Source organism: Megascapheus bottae, chromosome 6, assembly GCF_031878675.1.
Source record: "Megascapheus bottae isolate mThoBot1 chromosome 6, mThoBot2.hap1, whole genome shotgun sequence".
NCBI classification, from domain to species: Eukaryota; Metazoa; Chordata; class Mammalia; order Rodentia; family Geomyidae; genus Megascapheus; species Megascapheus bottae.
Window position 1 is genome coordinate 77,785,766 of NC_143514.1, and position 19,682 is coordinate 77,805,447.

The 19,682-nt window shown below is 47.0% G+C and overlaps 2 protein-coding genes across 5 annotated transcripts in view; one reads left to right on the forward strand and one right to left on the reverse strand.

The window, feature by feature from the left end:
• Positions 1-998: 998 nt before the first annotated feature.
• Positions 999-9,200, reverse strand: Tardbp (TAR DNA binding protein). 4 transcript variants are annotated; one of them, XM_090335835.1, is made up of 7 exons: positions 8,917-9,192; positions 7,694-7,940; positions 5,519-5,682; positions 4,832-4,972; positions 3,291-3,461; positions 2,794-2,920; positions 999-1,782 (listed from the first exon to the last, which is right to left on the reverse strand). In XM_090335835.1, exons 2-7 carry the CDS (start codon positions 7,929-7,931, stop codon positions 1,715-1,717), a joined length of 909 nt encoding a protein of 302 aa, XP_090191961.1. In that variant the 5' UTR covers positions 7,932-7,940; positions 8,917-9,192; the 3' UTR covers positions 999-1,714. The 4 variants fall into 4 exon arrangements, with proteins under 4 accessions (XP_090191961.1, XP_090191959.1, XP_090191958.1 ...); XM_090335833.1 differs by having other exon boundaries at positions 1,712-1,852; positions 2,803-2,920; positions 8,917-9,191; XM_090335832.1 differs by having other exon boundaries at positions 1,712-1,852; positions 8,917-9,190.
• Positions 9,014-19,682, forward strand: part of Ciroz (ciliated left-right organizer protein containing ZP-N domains) — a 33,327-nt gene continuing 22,658 nt past the window's right edge. Inside the window, exons 1-3 of the mRNA XM_090334030.1 lie at positions 9,014-9,199; positions 10,795-11,033; positions 12,378-12,482. Coding sequence (XP_090190156.1) covers positions 12,424-12,482 — 59 coding nt within the window. The 5' untranslated portion in view covers positions 9,014-9,199; positions 10,795-11,033; positions 12,378-12,423. The remainder of the gene's footprint in view (positions 9,200-10,794; positions 11,034-12,377; positions 12,483-19,682) is intronic.

Sequence of the window (19,682 nt, forward strand, 5' to 3'; positions counted from 1 at the left end):
CTGCTGAGTAACAGTGCAAGTGCTAAAATGCAAAATGCAGATGTACAGGGTTTGGAAATCGTGCAGAAAAAGAAAATTTAAAAACAACTCAAGAGCCTTTTACAGAGGAAACTAACAAAACATCGTGGCAATCGTTAAGTCTAAAGGATGACTTCATTGATACACCAACCTTGCAAAATGACAAACCTATTTATCAGAATCTATTTTGGTAAGGGAATCAGGTAAACTAGCAACACAAAAGCTGTCACACTCTTCCAGTTACAGAAAAAGTACAAGTCCATCTATTAACAATGCATCTCCAGTCTAGTCTTGAGATTTGCGAGTGAGTTTATCAACATTAATGACTATATTCCCCCTCAGAGGGTAAACCCACGTCACTTAACACTGCACAGGCAGACAACCCACCCAACCAGTTCTTAAAGCTATCAGGCTTCTTAATGGATTTCAGGCACAAGGTAATTTGTGGTTTCTTCTACATTATCCCTATTGCAATTAATTCCACTTTTCAAATCCCGAACGGAAACGTGCTGCTCGTCCCTCCTTTCAGTCGTGTGCTTGGCCACAAAGCATGAGGATGATCAGTGTTGTTCTGCCCACTTTCCCAAGGGATTTCTAGAAGGCTCAATTCCCCAACGGCCAATTTACAGGCCAAGAAAATAGAACATCACCCAAACGCACAGAAGCACCAAGACAAAGCTGAGGGCACTGCTTACCATTTTAGGTGGGGTCACCCAGACTTACTAAAAACTAGATTTAAAAAACAACAACAAAAAAAAAGCTTTTCACTTTAGACAATGCAAGAACAAATAGCAATTAAGTCTGGGTATCAGGTGTCAATGCATGACAGGTGATGAATCCATTTGACTTGAGACAACTTTTCAAATAAGTTTATTTGAAGCGAAATAAGCTACTGCCAAGAAACTTTATGAAAGTTCCATCTCAAAAGGGTCAAAAAAGGGGAATTAACTGCTATGAATTCTTTGCATTCAGGGCTGCAAAACAAAGACACATATTATTTAAATCAGTTTTATTTAAGAATTTCCAACATTGACAACTCTTATAAAAAGCATCCAAGCACAGGACACAGAACTGCAGCAAACAGCATTCTTCTGGGGAGCTAACAGACAGAGAACTTGCACCCGCGAGACACCTGGGCTCGCTGGTGAACTCTGCTTCCAAGTACTCCCCCAAAGCACACCACAAGCTCAGTCCATGTTCTCAGCCCACCAGCTTCAGTTCACGTTCCCACACTTGCAGATCGGTAACATAGGAGAACACACACCATACAGCATTCACAGCAGTGGACGAGGGGGGAGGGGAGGTACAAGTGTCATTTCACTAACACATTCAGCTAACGGGGTTATCTAAGAACAAAACTCAAAGTCTTCCCACAGATGTGGATGTCCTTTGAATGCAAAAACATTCGTACGTTATTTGCTAGCAATGCTCTCTGCACACTCTCTCACCAAAGCCCACAGGATCGAGAGACACATCTCGCCAAGTTAAAAAATATCCATTATGCACCACCAAGTCTCTGCACGCGCTCTCCTTTTCTCGCTCATACTAGCCTTTCATGCCTCGGCACCATCATCAATCCCACACAAGGTTTCAAAAGTTCAAACAGCCTTCTGGTTCCATCTCACAGCCTTGCGTTCAGAGCGTTGATACGACTCCATGACATAAAGAGTAGCGGATAAAAATGGGACACCCACCGTCAAAGACGCAGCCTGTGCAGTGTGATGGCGAGCTCTTGGATGAGAAAGCATGTAGACAGAAGCATTCCTATGGCAGAATATTTACAGCACTACTTTCAATGAAGTGCTTCTTCCATAAACATTTGAAATGAGATGAACTGCAGAGATTAAATGAAGGCTTCATATTGTACTTTTGCATGTGAGGGGAGACAAGCGTTAAAACCAAATCAAAAGAACCAAACACCGCGAGACACTGTCTGTTCCCAGGGGAAACCCATGTGGTGGGGTTCAAATTAAAACAAGGAGAAAAAGATGCAGTTCTAACCAATGGTTTCCACTTTGAACATGCAAAGAATTCTCTTAACAAGTCCCAGGATAAATGAGCAGGGAGGAACCTTTTGCTCTCAATTGTAGTGTTGGTTTACCATTCAGGCAACAGCAGCTCCCTTCCAGCCACTCAATATTTCAACCTTTTATGTAACAAAACTTGTAAAATTCCTTTAGCTCTTCCTCTTTCTAAAGAAAAATGTCAAAAATACTGCTGAATATACTCCACACGGAACAAACCAATTTGGAAAATCCTTAGTACATAGGTATTTTACAATATACTTACCATGAGTTTAGAAAAATTTGAGTTCCCACCATTCCATTCCATTCCATACCAACCAACCACCCAACCACCCACACCCACCCATCTACATTCCCCAGCCAGAAGACTTGGAATCCATGCTTGAACCGAATCCTCCATTGAACCCACTGCCTGAGCCAGCATTCGAGGCTGAGCCCCAACCAATGGCCGCACCAGAATTAGACCCACTGTAAGAGTTATTCCCAGAACCAAAAGCCTGGTTTGGCTCTCTCTGCATATTCCCCTGGCTTTGGTTATTGCCTGATGGGCCTGACTGGTTCTGCTGACTGGCCAGCATGCCCATCATACCCCAACTGCTCTGCAGGGCTGCTTGGGCGGCAGCCATCATTGCTGGGTTAATGCTGAAAGCACCGAAGTTCATCCCTCCCCCCATATTGCTACCCTGATTATTTCCCAAGCCAGCTCCACCCCCTCTACTGTTACCAAACCCACCCTGATTCCCAAAGCCACCTGGATTACCACCAAATCTTCCACTTCTTTCTAACTGTCTACTGCTATTGTGCTTAGGTTCTGCATTGGAGATATGCACACTGATGCCTTTTATGATCAGGTCCTCACCGCAGAGAGACTGGGCCACCTACAAGAAACAGGGATGGATCAACCACTAACCCCGACCCTTCCCCCAGCCCAACAAGAACCCCTGCATTTTAAGCTTCAGTTACCTAAACTGGAGGATGTTCATTTAAATCACGCCCCCCAAATACCCTTTTAATTTTTTATTTTCAAAAGGTTTGTGACACTTCTAAAGTCACATACTGAAAACTAGCAAAATGGCATCTCACAACTGACCTAGGCCCATCTAGCCTAGGACAGCAGCCAGCTGAGAAAATTAGTACCATGATTGTCTTATGGTGCTGAGGATTGAACCCAGTGCCTTGCCCATACTAGCCACAAGATCTGTGGTGAGCCACACCCCCAGCGCTCAAACAAATGATCCAGAAAAATACCTGATCATCTGCAAATGTAACGAAGGCAAAAGCTCTGAATGGTTTGGGGATGAAGACGTCCACCACCTCTCCGTACTGACAGAAGAACTGCTGCAGCTCCTCAGCTGTCATGTCCTCTGTGCAGCGCCCTACGAACACCTTTCTGCTTCTCAAAGGTTCATCTAGGCTTTGCTGGTCAAAACAAATAAACAAAAAACATCAGAGGCACTGTGCTGAGACTCAAGTGCCGGAGCGTTACCCTGGAGCAAGCTACTGCTCAGGGACAGCACCCAAGCTCCAGTTTAAGCCCCACAACTGGAGCTTAAAAACGAAACACAACAACAAAACCCAATACCAACTTGACATCCAAAAGAAGCCTTCAAGACAATGAGCATTTATTTATTTGGTAGTGGGAACTTGATCTCAGAGCCTGGACGTTGTCTCTGGGCATCCTTGCCCAAGGCTAGTGGTCTGGCACTTGAGCCACAGCTCCACTACTGGCTTTTTGAGTAGTTAATCAAAGACTTCCTGCCCAATGGCTTCAACAGCAATCCTCAAATCTCAGCCTCCTCAGTAGCTAAGTACTGCAGGCATGAGCCACCACGCCCAGCTAACAATGAGGTTTTAAATGATCAAAATACACTTGGATTTAGGAGAGACATGTCCCAGCAAAAATGATGATGTTCCAAATAACAAGTTTTTCTCTCTTTTTTGGAGGTGGTGTGGTGCTTGGACTCTGGGCCTGGGCACCATCCCTGAGCTCTCCAGCTCAAGGATACTACCCTACCCCTTGAGCCACAGCTCCACTTCCGGTTTTCTAGTGGTTAACTGGAGATGAGCCTCACATTCTTTAGAGCCTGGGCTGGCTTTGAACCGTGATCCTCAGATCTCAGCCCCCTGAGTAGCTAGGATTATAAGATGTGAGCCACCGCGCCTGGCACAAGTTTTAATTTCTTACTTAGACCAAATCAAATTAGGTCTGCATAACAAAACGTCCCCCCCCCCCCGCCCCGTACTGGAGGTTGAACTCAGGGCTTAGGCACTGTCCTGGAGCTTCTTTTACTCAAGGCTGGCTAGCACTCTACCACTTCCAGCTTCTTCTGTGTATATGGTACTCAGGAACAAATCCAGGACTTCATGCATGCTAGCCAAGCACTTTACCTTTAAGCCACATTCCCAGTTCTCCCAATTTTGTTGTTACATTTTAACCATGAGGAGGCTGAGATCTGAGGATTGTGGTTCAAAAGCCAGCTGGGACAGGAAAATCTAGAAGAATATTCTTGAATTAACTAGCAAAACAAACAAAAACCAAAAGGAGAAGTGGAGCTGTTGGGCTCAAGCGGCATAGGAAAAAAAAAAAAAAGAAAGAAAGAGGAAAAAACCCAACAGAACGCCAAAGTTTTAGTTTAGAAGAGTAATCATTTCAAGCCAATCTAAGATATTCAGTACACATTAAAGTCCTGAGACTTAAACAAGGCAAGAGCTTGAAATCACATCCGATAACATCTCCAAGTTTTTTAGTAACAATGTTCAAAGCACAGAGGAGAAAAAGAGCGAGATACCTTAGAGTTGGGGAGTTTACAGTCGCACCATCGCCCATCTATCATATGTCGCTGGGACATTACTTTCACTTGTGTTTCGTAGTCCGTAAAGCGAACAAAGCCAAATCCTTTTGAATGACCAGTTTTAATGTCTTTCTTGACCTAGAACAGATACAGAACTTACTCCAATACACACCCACACCAAAAGTTCCTTAACATAAAAAATGCAATGACATAAATTGGATGCAATATGTAATTAAAGGTTTAGATGAAGTTAGCAATTTAAGGTAAACTTAAAGGTAAAAGCAACAAGAGGGAACACAGATGAAGGCAACTAGAGAACAACATTCATTGACATTACAGAATTTTAACAGGATGTTTAAAACAACTAGATTTGGTTACATATCTTGACTAATAAATAGGGAAAGGCAGAAAACCTGCCATTAATGAAGGAGCCAATGCTGCTCACTTCCCTTAATCCTTTCTACGTAAGGGGAAGACTTGACAGTGTGCAAGGTTATGGTTCGTAGCACACAGTAGTACACAAGGCCAACTTTTGTTCAGTGCCTTCTAGGCAGAAGCAACACTGTACAACACACATTAACTTTCACCTGCTGACCTGGAAGGACAGGGCCACTGAGCTAACTAACAGAAAGCTGGGGCTCACTTGCTGGTAGAACAGGATTGCTAAAGAAAACCACAATTTACCTGCACCATGAGAACTTCTCCGAAGGTACTAAAATATTCTTTGAGATCCTGTTCAGTTGTTTCCCATGGGAGGCCCAGCACAATTAGATCTGATGTTTTCTGGACTGCCCTTTTCACTTTCACTGCTGATGAAGCATCTGTCTCATCCATTTTCCTTTTGTTATCTAAACAAAACAAGCAGAAACCTTACTAGGTACAAAGCACCTGGAAGACCCTCGGAGTAAGAGTGTACAACCAGGGAAGGGTGGTATTGGCTTTCATGACAGAAGGCTGAGGACGGGGCTGTGAGCCGACTGCTATAGCTCACTTCCCAATTCTGGGCTCCTAAAAATCTCAAGATCACAATAAAGCACAATTTCATCCTCTCAAAAGTGGTGCTGTGGCTCAAGTGGTAGAAAGCCCAAGGACAGTGCTTAGGCCCTGAATTCAAGCCCCAGGACTGGAAAAAAAAAAAGGGGGGGGGGGAGGGTGGCAGGAGAAAGAATACTTCTTATATAAAGGAGATGAATAAAAGTTGGATGTATGTATACACACAACTTTTTCTTTTCTTTTTTTTTGCTAGTCCTGGGGCTTGAACCTTCCTCAAGGCTAGAGCTCTACCACTTAAGCCACAGCACCACTTCCAGCTTTTCTATGTGGGTGGTACCGAGGAATCAAATCCGGGTCTTCATGAATACTAGGCAAGCACTCTATCACTAGGCTAAACAGTCCTGGGGCTTGAACTCAGGGCCTGAGCACTGTCCTTGGGCTTTCTCAAGGCTAGAACTCTCTACCACTTGAGCCACAGCACCACTTTCAGCTTTTTCTAGTACCAAGGAATCAAATCTGGATCTTTGTGCATGCTAAGCAACCACTCTACCACTAGGCCAAACTCCTGGCCCCTGGCCCACAACTTTTATCTCTACATGTGATTCTATGACTTAAACCTTTTCTACTCCAAACTAAGGAAAAAAAGGCCAAACTTGTTTGAGAGTGGAGGACAATGAGGGGAACAAACTGAAAATGTCCAGACCAACCTAACTTTAGGTTATTTAGAAGGAAAAGAAAACATTTTTGTTGTTGTTCTTGTCCAAGTCACTAACTCAAGCTCCAGTGATCTTTGGTCTCAGTGTAGGCATTACAGGTCCCATTCATGGCTGGACTGCCCTCGCTGCATTATAAAGTTAACATAAAAGAAAGAACCATCAGGGCTGGGAGTTTGGCCTAGTGGTTAAAGTGCTTGCCTAGCATGCATGAAGACCCAGGATTCTCGGTACCACATACATAGAAAAAAAAAAGCCGGAAGTGGTAGAGCTCTAGCCTTAAGAAAGTCCAAGGACAGTGCTCAGGCCCTGAGCTCAAGCCCAGGACTGGCAAAGGAAAAAAAAAAAAAAAAAAAGAAAGAACCATCAGGTAGCATACATTCATACTGCTAAAATGTGTCCTCTTTCTGAGCACGTGTCTTAGAAAGACCTGAATCTGAAAAACTATAATCAGGACTGTGCTAATTCAAGATCTGACTGACCCACTACAACTAACTGATGTTCAACTTCAGGATGAAAAAAAAGTTTAAGATTGAACAGTGAGGTAGGACAGCAGGGACAAAGGATCAAAATATCAGGTCCTTTATTAGAATCTTACTTACAAAACTGACAGAACCACAAAGCTTCGTAACCGCCTACACCTTAGCAATGACTTTTCAGGTAACATCACATACATACACACATGTATGTTTATACACAGAGTTCTCTTCTAAATGTGTTCTATAATTTCTATTAGCACTCTTCCAAACCCAATTACCAGCACAGTTTAAAGAAACAGGTGGGCCAGGCACCAGTGGCTCACGCCTGTGATGGCAGTCACTCAGGAGGCTGAGATCTGAGGATCACAGATCAAATTCAGCCTGAGCAGGAAAGTCTGTGGGACTCATCTCCAATTAACTACTAAAAAGCTAGAAGTGAAGCTGTGGCTCAAAGTGGTAGAGGCTAATCTTGAACAGAAAAGCTCAAGAACAGTACCTAGTACTGAGTTCACCACCCAGGACCAGCACAAAAGAAAAAAAGAGAGAGAAAGAAAAAGTAGCTCCAGTTGCCTGGCTGCTGGGGAATGGTTTGCCTCTGTGCAGGGGAGGAAACATGTAAACTGGCCATGAGCCAGGACTTAGGACAAGATACATACCCAAACGGGTTAACAAACCTTTTGGATAGTTGACAACATACACCAGATTTCCCCAGCCAGCGTCGGGGGCATGCAGAATCCCTTCCACCAGCCGGACACCTCTCATACACTGAGACACCGGGTTCCTGTAGCGCAGCCCACAGGCCCCTGGAAACTGGGCTGTAACCGTGGACAGCAGCACAGTCCCGTCATCTTCGGATGGGATTTCAATAGGCTCGTCATTCTCATCTTCCGTTACCCGGATGTACTCAGACATCTTTCTTTACTTAAGGGGAAAAGAGAGAAAAATGTGTCACGTTAACTGTCTCCTTATAATCGGCCGACACACACTCGAACTTTGACTTCCCGAGAAACTCTTGCCATTTGGCTTCTCATACTTCTCTTCCAACCTCTGAAAAGTGAGGTAAAGGTAAGGATGGTAATGTTTATTAAAACGTCACGCCCGGCTAGTTCATTCATTCCGTGACTACTTTCCGAGTGCCCTCTTCCTACATCCCAAGTGATAGAGCCGAGTCCCACGTGCCAGGCTGGTTACAAGCCAAAGGGTGGGCAGTCGGGCAAGAGAAAAGTGAACCAATGAAGCAGTCACGATTTAATTCCTCGGAAGCCCACGCTGACCTAGAATCCGGGCCGGGTGCTAGGACACGGGCGTGAGCCCCGCCGCCCGCCGCCAGTCCCTACTTTATCCCGATCGTGTGGGTCAATAAATCCCAGGACCAGGAGAACCAGGGAAGTGGAGACGCCGTGCGCGCGCGCCGGCGCCCGCGCGGGTCCGAGGAGGCGTCCCCCAAGTGTAAGGCACGAGCCGGGTCTTGCAGGGGAGCAGCGAGCGGGGTGCCAGGCGCCGGCGGGCGCCGACTCTCTCGACTGGAGGGGCGGCGGAGGCTCGGCAGGCCCCGGGCGCTGCGGGCCGCCATCCCCAGAAGCCCGCGCGCGAGGGCGCAGGGAGGCGGCGTGGGGGGCCTGGGCCTTGAGGCGGCCCTCGCGGTCCCCGAGTGCCGAGACCCGAAAACACGGGCCGGGCCGGGCCTCCGCCGGACCCCGCCGCCCCGCGCCCGGCCGTGTGGGCGCAGCCGCGCGAGGCCCGAGCCCGCTGGGGCGGGACGAGGCCCGGCCTGGCTCCGCCGCTGCCCTCCCCGGGCGGAGGCCCCGGAGGCCCCAGGCCGCCGCGTCCGCCCCCCACCCCGCGACGCGGAGCCGCGGCACCCGGCGGTCCTCGCAGGGAAGCGTCACCGACTCACCCGCTGCGCGGCGGCTGGGAAGCACGACACGGACACCGAGCGCGGAAGGTCCCGACGGCAGCCCGGCCACCGCTTCGTCCCCACAAAATGGCGCTAGGGCCGCCTCCTTCCCCCCTGCGGGCCGCCGTCCGGTCCCACCGGCCCGCCGCCGGCGGGGGGAGAAGGCCAGGCCGAGGGCCTACAGCCCCCTTCCGCGGCAGCTCCGCCCCGCGCGGCGAGTCCGGAGGCTGGACGAGCACGTCCGCAGGCTGGAGGACCGGCACTTCCGTCTGGAAAAGCAGAGGTGAACACAGCTGCGGCCGCGGAGACTTTCGGCTCCCCCTACACTCGTAGCGGATGGTTCCGCCCGGCCAACCGCCGGTCCCGGCCCTCGGCCCGAGCTCGCGCTCAGAGAAAACGCGCGAGACTCGAGTAGGCCAGGCCCGGCGGGGCGGGGCGGGGCGGGGCGGGGCGGGGCGGGGCGGGGCGGGGCGAGGCAGGAGGGGCGGGGCGAGGCAGGAGGGGCGGGGCGGGGCGGCGGCCGAGCTGAGCGCTCCACTTAAAAAGTCAGGGTCCTCCATCAAACAGCAACTTGGTTGCCAAACAACAGCAACCCGAGCTCTGCCCGGAACTTTCTAGATGCACTCATAGTTTTGTGTGCCACCTAGTATGGCCACTGTCCTCGTTTTGCAAGCAGGGAAACGGAGGCACAAATTTTTCTTGAAAAAGTGCTTTACGTTTAATGTTTGTTATTATGAAGGTGATGTACAAAGACGTTACGGTGACGTGAATCAGGTAAAGGTTACATTTCTTTTTGGTCGTCACCTGAGTATATTTTTTTTCCCAAGTATTTTATGTAAGATCAATAGGGAAATGAATAATCCTGGGATTTGAATCTCAAGACACAAAATACGAATCTTTTAATCCAGCCCTGTAATAATAATAATAATATTAATAATATTAATACTGTACTTCATCTATTTTAAGAGGCCTTAAACTTAGTGTGTCAATTTTCACTGGCAACAGTTTTGGGAACGGGAGGGAATGGGGCGGGGGTGGGGAACCTAGGAAACTGAGATGCGCATACTTTCAGCCCTATTGGCAACAGTTTCCACAGCTTTGTATATTGTATCAAGCTCAAGGGGTGAGATAAAAACAAAGGTTTCCACAAAGAAAGTATTTTTCATTTATGAATGAACCCATTCCCTGCTCTTAGCCGAGGGAAGGAATAATGCAAAGATTAAGCAACTCTCCTGGGAGATGAATTAACCTTCCCAGGCTCACAGATAGTAAATGATAGCAGTTAGATTTGAACTCAGTCTGTTCCTTCATTTCTTTCCCCACCCCCAATTAATGTTTTTATTTTGTGGTGATACTAGGGCTTACACTCAAGGCCTGGGTGCTGTTCTTTAGCTTTTTTTTTTCCTTCAAAGCTGGTACTACCATTTGAGCCACAGTACCACTTCCAGCCTTTTGCTGGTCAACTGGAAATTCAGTTCCTATGGACTTTCATGCCTGGGCTAGCTTCAAACATCCCCCTCAGCTCTTAGCCTCCTGAGTAGCCAGGATTATAAAAGTGATAGGAGTTGGTAGCAACCAGGTTTGCCTCCTGCTTGTTACAGTCTCTAAGGAAGAAAGTAGCAAATCCTGTTAAGTGCATCTCTGAGTCCTGCTCTTCACAGGAACAAGGTCCTGTCAGAACTAATTTGGATGGATGAGGGAGGAAGGACAGGAGGCAGATAAAACAAATGGCCCTTACTTATTCCTAGAATAGGGGATGAGGCTGGGCAGATGGCCTTGAGGGTTACTGCACACTGCAAAGCCGGACATCTGCATTGTGTCAATCTACCCACCCACCCACAGGTAAAATGTCAGTTTCTCCATCTCTGTTTTGCAAAGGAAGAAGCAGGCTCAGAAGCCCCGGCCTGCCTGGCCTGAGGACATCCCTCCAATATCTTGGCTCTCTCCTAAGCAATTGTTCTCTAAATTTACACAAGATCCCCCTCTCAGCTGCCTGATGCAAGAGGGTGCAGCTGGTGTGTAGAAACTGAGGAAAGGTCCCAGAGGATCCCATGAACCTCAAAGGCCCCAGGAGTTGGCCAGCAAGTTGAGGAGACTAGTCAACACGCTCGAAGAAGGTAAATCGTAGAGCTGGGCCTGCAAGGCTTATGCCTGAAATTGGGAGGCCGGGATCTGAATATCCAGGTTCAAAGCCAACCTGGCCAGACAAGTTTGAGAGTCTGTTATCTTCACCGAAACAGCAAAAAGCTAGAAGTGGTGGTAGAGTGCCAATCTTGAGTAGAAAAAGCTAAGCAAGAATGAGCAGCTCCCAGCAACCAGCATTAAAAAAAAAAAAGTCTACTACAGTCAACAGGAGAATCAATAAGGCCAGAATGAGACAGAGGCCTAGAGCTCCCTCCCCTGTCTGAGTCCATGTCTATTTTCAACTTGAAACCACAATGCCAAAGATTGTCAAAAGGGATTTGAAATGTAGTATTTTGTACCTTCTTCTGGTTTGCTTGTTTGTACTCCTGTAGTAAATCGACAGACTGTAAAGGGACCAAACAAAAGGTCTATTCATGCCCTCCTCCTCTCTTCTAAGCATTTATTAAATTAATTAGAGCCAGGTGCTGGTGGCTCACACCTGTAATCTTAGCTACTCAGGAGGCTGAGATCTGAGGATCTTGGTTCAAAGCCAGCCCAGGCACTAAAGTCTGAGAGACTCTTATCTGCAATTAACCAACAGAAAACCAGAAGTGGCGCTGTGGCTCAAGGGGAGGGCAGTAGCCTTGAGCTGAAGAGCTTCTGGGCAGTGCCGAGGCACAGAGTTCAAGTCCCACAACCAACACCAAATAAAATAAATAATTAGGCTTTCTGAGGTTTTGTGTATGTGTGTGTGGGGTAGGTCATGGAGCTTCAATTCAGCCTGGGTGCCTGTCCCTGAGCTCCTCAGCTCAAGGCTACCACCCTACCCCTGAGCCACAGCCCACTTCCCATTTTCTAGAAGTTAACTGGAAATAAGAGTCTCTTGGTCTTTAGTGACTGCCCGAGCTGGCTTCAACTTTAATCCTCAGATCTCAGCCTCCTGAGTAGTTAGGATTACAGGTGTGAACCACCATGCCCAGCAAGATACTTGAACTTTTATTTTTGGGGAGAGGATCATGGGGCTTGAACTCAGCCTGGGCAGGGCTGTCCTTGAGCTCTTCCACTTCAAGGCTACCACCCTACCCTTGGGCCCGGGCATTGTTCTTTAGCTCTTCCTCTCAAGGTTTCTGCCCTACTCTTGAGCCAAGCCCCACTTCCCATTTTCTAGATGTTAATTGGAGATAAAGAGTCTCAGGTCCTTTTATGCTAGGCTGACTTTGAACCTTAATCGTAAAACCTCAGCCTCCTGAGTAGCTAGGATTACAGGCGTAAGCCACCATGCTAATGTGATACTTTATTTATTTATTTTTTTTCTGATACTCATTTGACTTGATTAGCTGGAGCCAATCAAACCCTACTTTTTGCTGGCTATTTTGGAGTCTCATGAACTTTTCTGCACAGTCTGGCCTTGAACCTGAATCTTTTGGATCTCAGCCTCCTGAGTAAGTAAGATTACAGTTACAAGACGCTAGTACCTAGATAATTTTAAAGACAGTCTTCTAAATTGCTCAAGATGGTCTTAAACTTGGAATCTTCCAATCTGCCAAACTGGAATTATAGACCTGTACCCCCACATCTGATAATCTAACTGTATTTTCTAATATATAATCACTTTCATGTTTTATTCCTTCTACTACCACCCTCCCCCCCCCAAAAAAAAAAAACAGCAGCAGCAAAACAACAAAACTAAGTTGGCAACAGTAGCTCACAACTGTAATCCTAGCTACTCTGGAAGCTGATATCTGAGGATCAGTTCAAAGCTAAAATTGGCAGGAATTAACCACTTAAAAACCAGAAGTGGGGGCCGGGAGTTTGGCCTAGTGGTAGAGTGCTAGCCTAGCATGCATGAAGACCCAGGTTTGATTTCTCGGCACCACATACATAGAAAAAAGCCAGAATTGGTGCTGAGGCTCAAGTGGTAGAGCTCTAGACTTGAGAAAGTCCAAGGACAGTGCTCAGGCCCTGAGCTCAAGCCCGGGACTGGCAAAAACAAAAACAAAAACCCAGAAGTGGAGCTATGATTCAAGTAGTAGAATGTCAGCCAAGGGCAAATAGGCTCAGGGATACCACCCAGACCCTGAGTTTAAACTCTAGGACTAGAACATAAACAAATGAATGAATAAAATCCAAACTTAAGCCTGTCCTTTGTGCAATTTTTCACTTGGTGCTAGGACCAATCATGAGTACCGGTGTATTCAGTTATTGTGGCTCCTTAATTGCCTTCAATCTAGAATAGTTTCTCAGCCTTTGTCTTTCCTGACAATAATATGTCTTATTCAAGTCATGGGACTTGAATTCTGGGCCTGGGCTTTGTCCCTGAGATCTACAGCTCAAAGCTACCGCCCTACCCCTGGAGCCACAGCCCCACTTCTGGTAGTTTTCTGATGATTAATTGGAGATGAGTCTCATGGACTTTAGTACCCTGGCTTGCTTTGAACTGCAATCCTTAGATCTCAGCCTCCTGAGTAGCTAGGATTCCAGGCATGAGCTACCGCACATGGCTATTTTTTTTTTTTTTTTTGCCAGTCCTGTGGCTTGAGCTCAGGGCCTGAGCGCTGTCCTTGGGCTTTCTCAAGGCTAGAGCTCCACCACTTGAGCCACAGCACCACTTCTGGCTTTTTCTATGTATGTGGAGTGCTGAGGAATTGAACCCTGGTCTTCGTGCATGCTAGGCAAGCACTCTTACCACTAGGCCAAACTCCCAGCCCCCCCGCACATGGCTATTTTATGTTTAACTTGGTACTGGGGTTTGAATTCAAGGCTTCCCTCGACTTGCTTGCTCAGCTGGACCTCTACTAATTATCCACTCCTCCAACTCTATTTTTGGCTTTAGCTGTTTTTCAGATAGCATTGTGTGTGTGTGTGTGTGTGTGTGTGTGTGTGTGCATGTTTGTGTGTCTCTGTGTGTGTGTGTGTCTGTGTGTCTGAGTTTGCGTACATGTTACCTGAGGTAGCCTGGCACTACAATTCTCCATTGTAGTTGAAATTACAGGCATGCCCCACCACAGCTGGCCAAGATATTGACTCTGAAGCAATCAGGATTTATCTGATTGTGTTCCCACAGTATCCCCTAGCTTGTTCCTGTAGCATTTATGTTCTCTACTTACTGGAAGTTAGATCTAACGATGACAACTAGAACCTCAGGATGGCATTGTCACTGTTACTTGCTGGCTGCCTTGGTTCAAGGTACTGAAGATTCTAGGAAGAAACATACCCTGATCTTGTACTCTAGGAGCACACACCTGCCAAGACTATTTGTGGAGCCCTTATTCAGCCTTGATGATAGAGGTACTTGAATTCTCACACCATTTTTTTTTTTTTTGCCAGTTCTGGTGCTTGAACTCAGGGCCTGGGCACTGTTCTTGGGCACATTTTGCTCAAGGCTAGCACTCTGCCTCTTGAGACACAGCACCACTTCCAGCTTTTTCAGTGTATGTGGTACTGAGGAATCGAACCTAGGGTTTTGTGTGTGCTAGGCGAGCACTCTACCAGTAGGGTATGCTCCCGGCCCCTCCCACCCCATTTTTGCAAAGTAGGTAATGTCATCTTAATATTCCAGATAAGGAAACCAGTGCAGAGAGGCTAGGCTGGAGCTTCAGCATTCCCCAGTCCCACGTGGCCCCTGGGCCCCTGGCATGCTACACCCCACCCAGGCCCTGCTTTGCCAACACTCCTCCTTTCTCATTTCTGCCTCCCTAATTGTTGCCACTCTGATGACTTTAAAATGCTCTCATAATGGCATTTTGATTTGCATCTCTCTCATATGTCTGGAGTTGGAATATTCCTAGAATCTGGGCTCTCAACTATAAATTTGCTTCATGAAATCAAACTAGCATATTTTGTAAATAAGATAAAAACATTTTAACAGAGAGACTCATGGGTGCTTACAGACCTTCCTCCCTTTTTGTAACTGGAGGTTGTGTGTGTGTGTGTGTGCATGCGCTAATCCTATAGCTTACCCTCAGCACCTAGATGCTGTTCCTGAGCTCTACCCCTTGAACCACAGCTTTACTCCTGGCTTTTTTGTTGGTAGTGGTGATGACTAATTACAGGTAAGACTCTCATGGAAGTTCCTGTCTGGGTTGGCTTTAAAGCATGGTCCTCAGTCTCAGCCTCCTGGGTAGCTAGGGTTACACGTGTGAGCCACAGGCACTCAGCAAGCGTAAGGACTTTTATGCCAGCACTGTGGTTTGAACTCAAAGTCTGGTGTTCTCACTTGGCTTTTCCACTCAATGCTGGTACTCTAGCACTTGAGCCACACTTTAAGCCCCTGCTTTTTTGCTGGCCAGTTGGAGATTAGAATCTTGAGGGCCTGGAGTTTGGCCTAGTGGTAGAGTGCTTGCCTAACATGCACGAAGACCTGGGTTGGATTTCTCGGTCCCACATACATAGAAAAAAGCTGGAAGTGGTGCTGTGGCTCAGGTGGTAGGGTTCTAACTGTGAGAAAACCCAAGGATAGTGCTCAGGCCCTGAGCTCAAACCCAGGACTGGCAAAACAACAGCAACAACAACAAAAACAAACTCATGTTTAATGAGAAATTAGTGAAAACAGAGAGGGAATTTTCCTTCACTCATGTTCCAGAACTTGAATTCTATCCATGTATCCTTGAGGGTAGATCCCAGGAGAGAATTTTAGTGTCACCTAGTGCATACCCTGTCTTACTCAGAGAAGTTCTGGTTTAATGATTCAGAGAAGTTCTGGTTTAATGATATTTCTTAGTAGAAGAAAAACAAGCTGAGGTTCTGGAGGGCAAGGATGGTTTAAGACACACAACTCCCTCCCCAGAACAATTCAGTCATCCCAGCTGAACCAGGAAGAAAATCATGTTTCCTGTCCCAGGGGTAGTCTATTCATTTCCTGTTGCCCTAGCCAGGAAGGCTTGATATGTTTTGTAATGGACTAATTGGATAGAGATTCAGCAAGTCTGGCAATCAGCCATTGCTTGGTTCAACCGTCATAAAAAAATGGCAAAAAAAAAAAGGTAAAAGAAAAATGGCAATATGGATGCTAAATTCAGAAATGAGCAAATTCAAACATCTGGGAAATCCAATGAAAAAGGCGGGTGTGGTGGCTCACGCCTGTAATCCAGCTACTCAGGAGGCTGAGATCTGAGGATTATGGTTTAAAGTCAGCCTGGGCACAAAAGTCTGTGAGACTCCAATTAATCACTAGAAAACTGAAGTAGTGCTGTGGCTCCAGGGGTAGGGCAGTAGCCTTGAGCTGAAAAGCTCAAGGACGACACCCAGGCCCAGAGTTCAAATTCTATGACCGACCAACCAAAAACAACAACAACAAAAAACAACTCTTGGCTAGAAATGTGGCTTAGTGGAAATGTGCTTATCTAGCATACATAAAGCCCTGGTTTTGATTCCTTAGTACCACATACACAGAAAAAGCTGGACATATGCTGTGGCTCAAGAGGTAGAATGCTAGCCTTGAGCAAAACGGGGTAACACTCAGGCCCTGAGTTCAAGACTGGGACTGGCAAAAAAAAAAAAAAAAGTCTATGAGACTCTTATTTCCCATTAACTAAGAAGGAAAAAAGAAAAAAAACAGAAGTGGAGGTATGGCTCTACTTCTGTTTTGTTTTGTTTTTCTTTCTTCAATGCTAGTAGAGAACTTAAATAAAAAAGTCTAAGCAAAAGCTGGGCCCTGGTGGCTTGTGCCTGTAATCCTAGGTACTCAGAAAGCTGAGATCTGATGATAGCAGTTCAAAGTCAGCCCAGGCAGGGAAGTTCATGAGCCTTTTATCTCCAATTAACCTCCAGAAAACCAGAAGTAGAGCTGTGGCTCAAACTGGTAAAGTACTAGCACTGAGCAAAAAAAGCTCAAGACAGCTCCCAGGCCCTAAGTTCAAGCCCCATAAGTATACAACCCCCCCAAAAAAAAATAAAAAGCTAAACAAGACTATAAGGTCCCCAGTTCAAACCCCAGTGCTAGTAAAAAATAAAACAAATCCAAAACCAGTTTGTCAATTAGAGCTGGTGTGTGTGTGTGTGTGTGTGTGTGTGTGTGTGTGTGCGCGCGTGTGTGCACGTGTGTGCACGCACGCGCATGCATGCACACACCAATCCTGGGGTTTAAACTCAGGAACTCTGGGACTAGGTACTTTCCCTGGGCATTTTTTACTCAAGGCTGATGCTCTACCCCTTGAACTGCAGCTTTAGTGTCAGCTCTTGGGGCAGCTAATTAGAAATAAGAGTCTAATGAATTTTCCTGCCTGGGCTGGCTTTGAACTGTAATCCTCAGATCTTAACCTCCTGAGTAGCCAGGATTATAGGGGTGAATTACCCATGCCTGACTTGTTTGTTTGCTGAAACTTCTTTAAGGTTTCAACAGGAACCTGGTAGTCCTTGCAGGCTCTAAGCGGGGAGTGAGCTGTGTGTTGAATGTGTTTGCCTGGCCTTGTTGCTCCCCTGGGATCTGAGGGTCCGTACTGGCCAGGTCTCCCAGCCCCCTCTGGCTTGCCTCAAGGGTCCTTGTGATGTTTAACCAGCTGGTCAGCTCAGAATCTTCTACCTGTGTGTGAACAGACCCTGGGGACAAATAGTTTCCACTGACCAGACCACAGGTTCCAGGTTCCAGCACTCTGTGCTCCCAGGTGGCCCCAAACAAATTCAAAGCCATCTAGGTTGAAAGAAAAAGAACAGGGATAGAGGGAGAGTTAAGAAGGAAAGCAGAGGGGGATGCCAGTAGCTCAGCCTTGACATTCTAGCTACTCAGGAGACTACGATCTGAGGATGGCAGTTCAAAGCCAGCGCAGCCAGGAAAATCTGTGAGATTGTTGGATTTCTCTAGTCACACTGGACTCCTGAGCACTGTTCGTGGGCTTTCTCAAGGCTAGTACTCTACCAGTTGGGCCACAACACCATTTCCAGCTTTTTGTCAGTATGTAGTACTAAGGAATTGAACCCAGCACTTCCTGCTTGCAAGGCAAGCACTCTATTACAAGGCCAAACTCCTGGCCCTTCCTTGAGCTTTTCTACTGAAGGCTAGTGTTCTATCACTTTGATCCACAGCTCCACTTCCGGCTTGTAGGTGGTTAATTGGAGAGAAGAGTCTCATGGACTTTCCTGCCAGGTTGGCTTCGGATGATGACCCTGAGAGCTCAGCCTCCTGAGTAGCTGGGATTATAGGTGTGAGTCACTATACCCTGTGTGTCTCTCTCTTTGCTGGAGTTGGAACTCATGGCCTTGTCATGCTAGGCCAGAGCTGTATCTCTAAGCTACCCACCCCAGCCCCCACTCTTCTCATTTTGTTCTCCCAAGGATGAAGCCATTCATCTTATCGGGGTTGGGGAGGAGCGAAGGTGTGTGGACACAATCCAAGCTTTTTGGCACCTAAGTGACACCCCCACCCTGCAGAAGGGGGAGGGGGAGTAGGCTCCCCTTTATTTATGCCCAGGATGCTGCTTCTGAAAAGTTCCTCCTGGGAGGAGAGAGAGCCGCCAATCTGAGGATGTGGGGTGCCCACGCAGTCATCTGGTAAGTGTCCCTTAACCAGGCTTTTTAGAGAAAAAGGCTTTGTTGCCCCTGTGAGAAAGAGGGGAGACGCGTGCTGGACACTCAGTCCTGCGACCCCTCCCATCTGAGGGGAAGAGGGGCCCCAGCGGGAGGCCTCAGCCTGTGTACTGCAGGGAGATCCAGTCAGTCACCCTACTTCTCCAGGCCCCGTGATATCCCTGGTGCTGAAATTCTAGTCCTCCTGTCTTATAAAGGATTTCCAGAATGCTCGGGAAAAGTGGAATATTCCTTGTGGGTTCCCAGGGATCCTTGAAAGAAATTAGGGTTCAGTGGACAAGGGGTTCTTACTTAAAGTAATTTTCAAAGATCAAAGTCCTGGCCACCAACTGTAAGGGGACAATTTTATTTCCCTTAGGAACTAGAATCTCTTGATCTGGGCTGAGATCTGCTATTAAGAAATCATGTGTGGACCAGGAGTTTGGCCTAGTGGTAGAGTGCTTGTCTAGCATGCACAAAGACCTGGGTTCGATTCCTTGCTACCACATACATAGAAAAAAGCCAGAAGTGATGCTATGGCTCATGTGGTAGAGCTCTAACCTTGAGAAAACCCAAGGACAGTGTTCAGACCCTGAGCCCAAGCCCAGGACTGGCCAAAAAAAGAAATCATGTTAAGGGTCAGGAGTTTGGCCTAGTGGTAGAGTGCTTGCCTAGCTTGCAGGAAGACCCGGGTTCGATTCCTCGCTACCACATACATAGAAAAAAACTGGAAGTGGTGCTGTGTCTCAGGTGGTAGAACTCTAGACTTGAGAAAACCCAAGGACAGCGCTCAGGCCCTGAGTTCAAGCCCCAAAATTGGCAAAAAAGAAGAAGAAGAAGAGGAGGAGGAGGAGGAGGAGGAGGAAATGTTGAGTCAGTGTTAGTGGCTCATGCCTAGCTACTCTGGACCAAGGTGAGAATTTTTTTTTTTTGGCCAGTCCTGAAGCTTGAACTCTGGGCCTGGGCACTGTCCCTGAGATCTTTTGCTCAAGGCTAGTACTCTATCACTAGAACCACAGCACCACTTCAGCTTTTTCTGTTTATGTGGTATTGAGGAATTTAACCCATTTCTTCATGTATGCAAGGCAAGCAAGCGCTCTACCACTGAGCCACATTCCCAGACCTTTTTTTGTTTTGTTTTT

What these genes read in the sequence shown, in the direction of transcription:
- Tardbp (XM_090335831.1), bottom strand. Translation starts at nt 7,931, where the DNA reads ATGTCTGAGTACATCCGGGTAACGGAAGATGAGAATGACGAGCCTATT. An exon ending in GAGAAGTTCTCATGGTGCAG is followed by an intron (nt 4,973 to 5,518) that starts GTAAATTGTGGT and finishes TATCTGTTCTAG; the next exon opens with GTCAAGAAAGACATTAAAAC. An exon ending in TTACATTTGCAGATGATCAG is followed by an intron (nt 2,921 to 3,290) that starts GTATTTTTCTGG and finishes TGTTTCTTGTAG; the next exon opens with GTGGCCCAGTCTCTCTGCGG.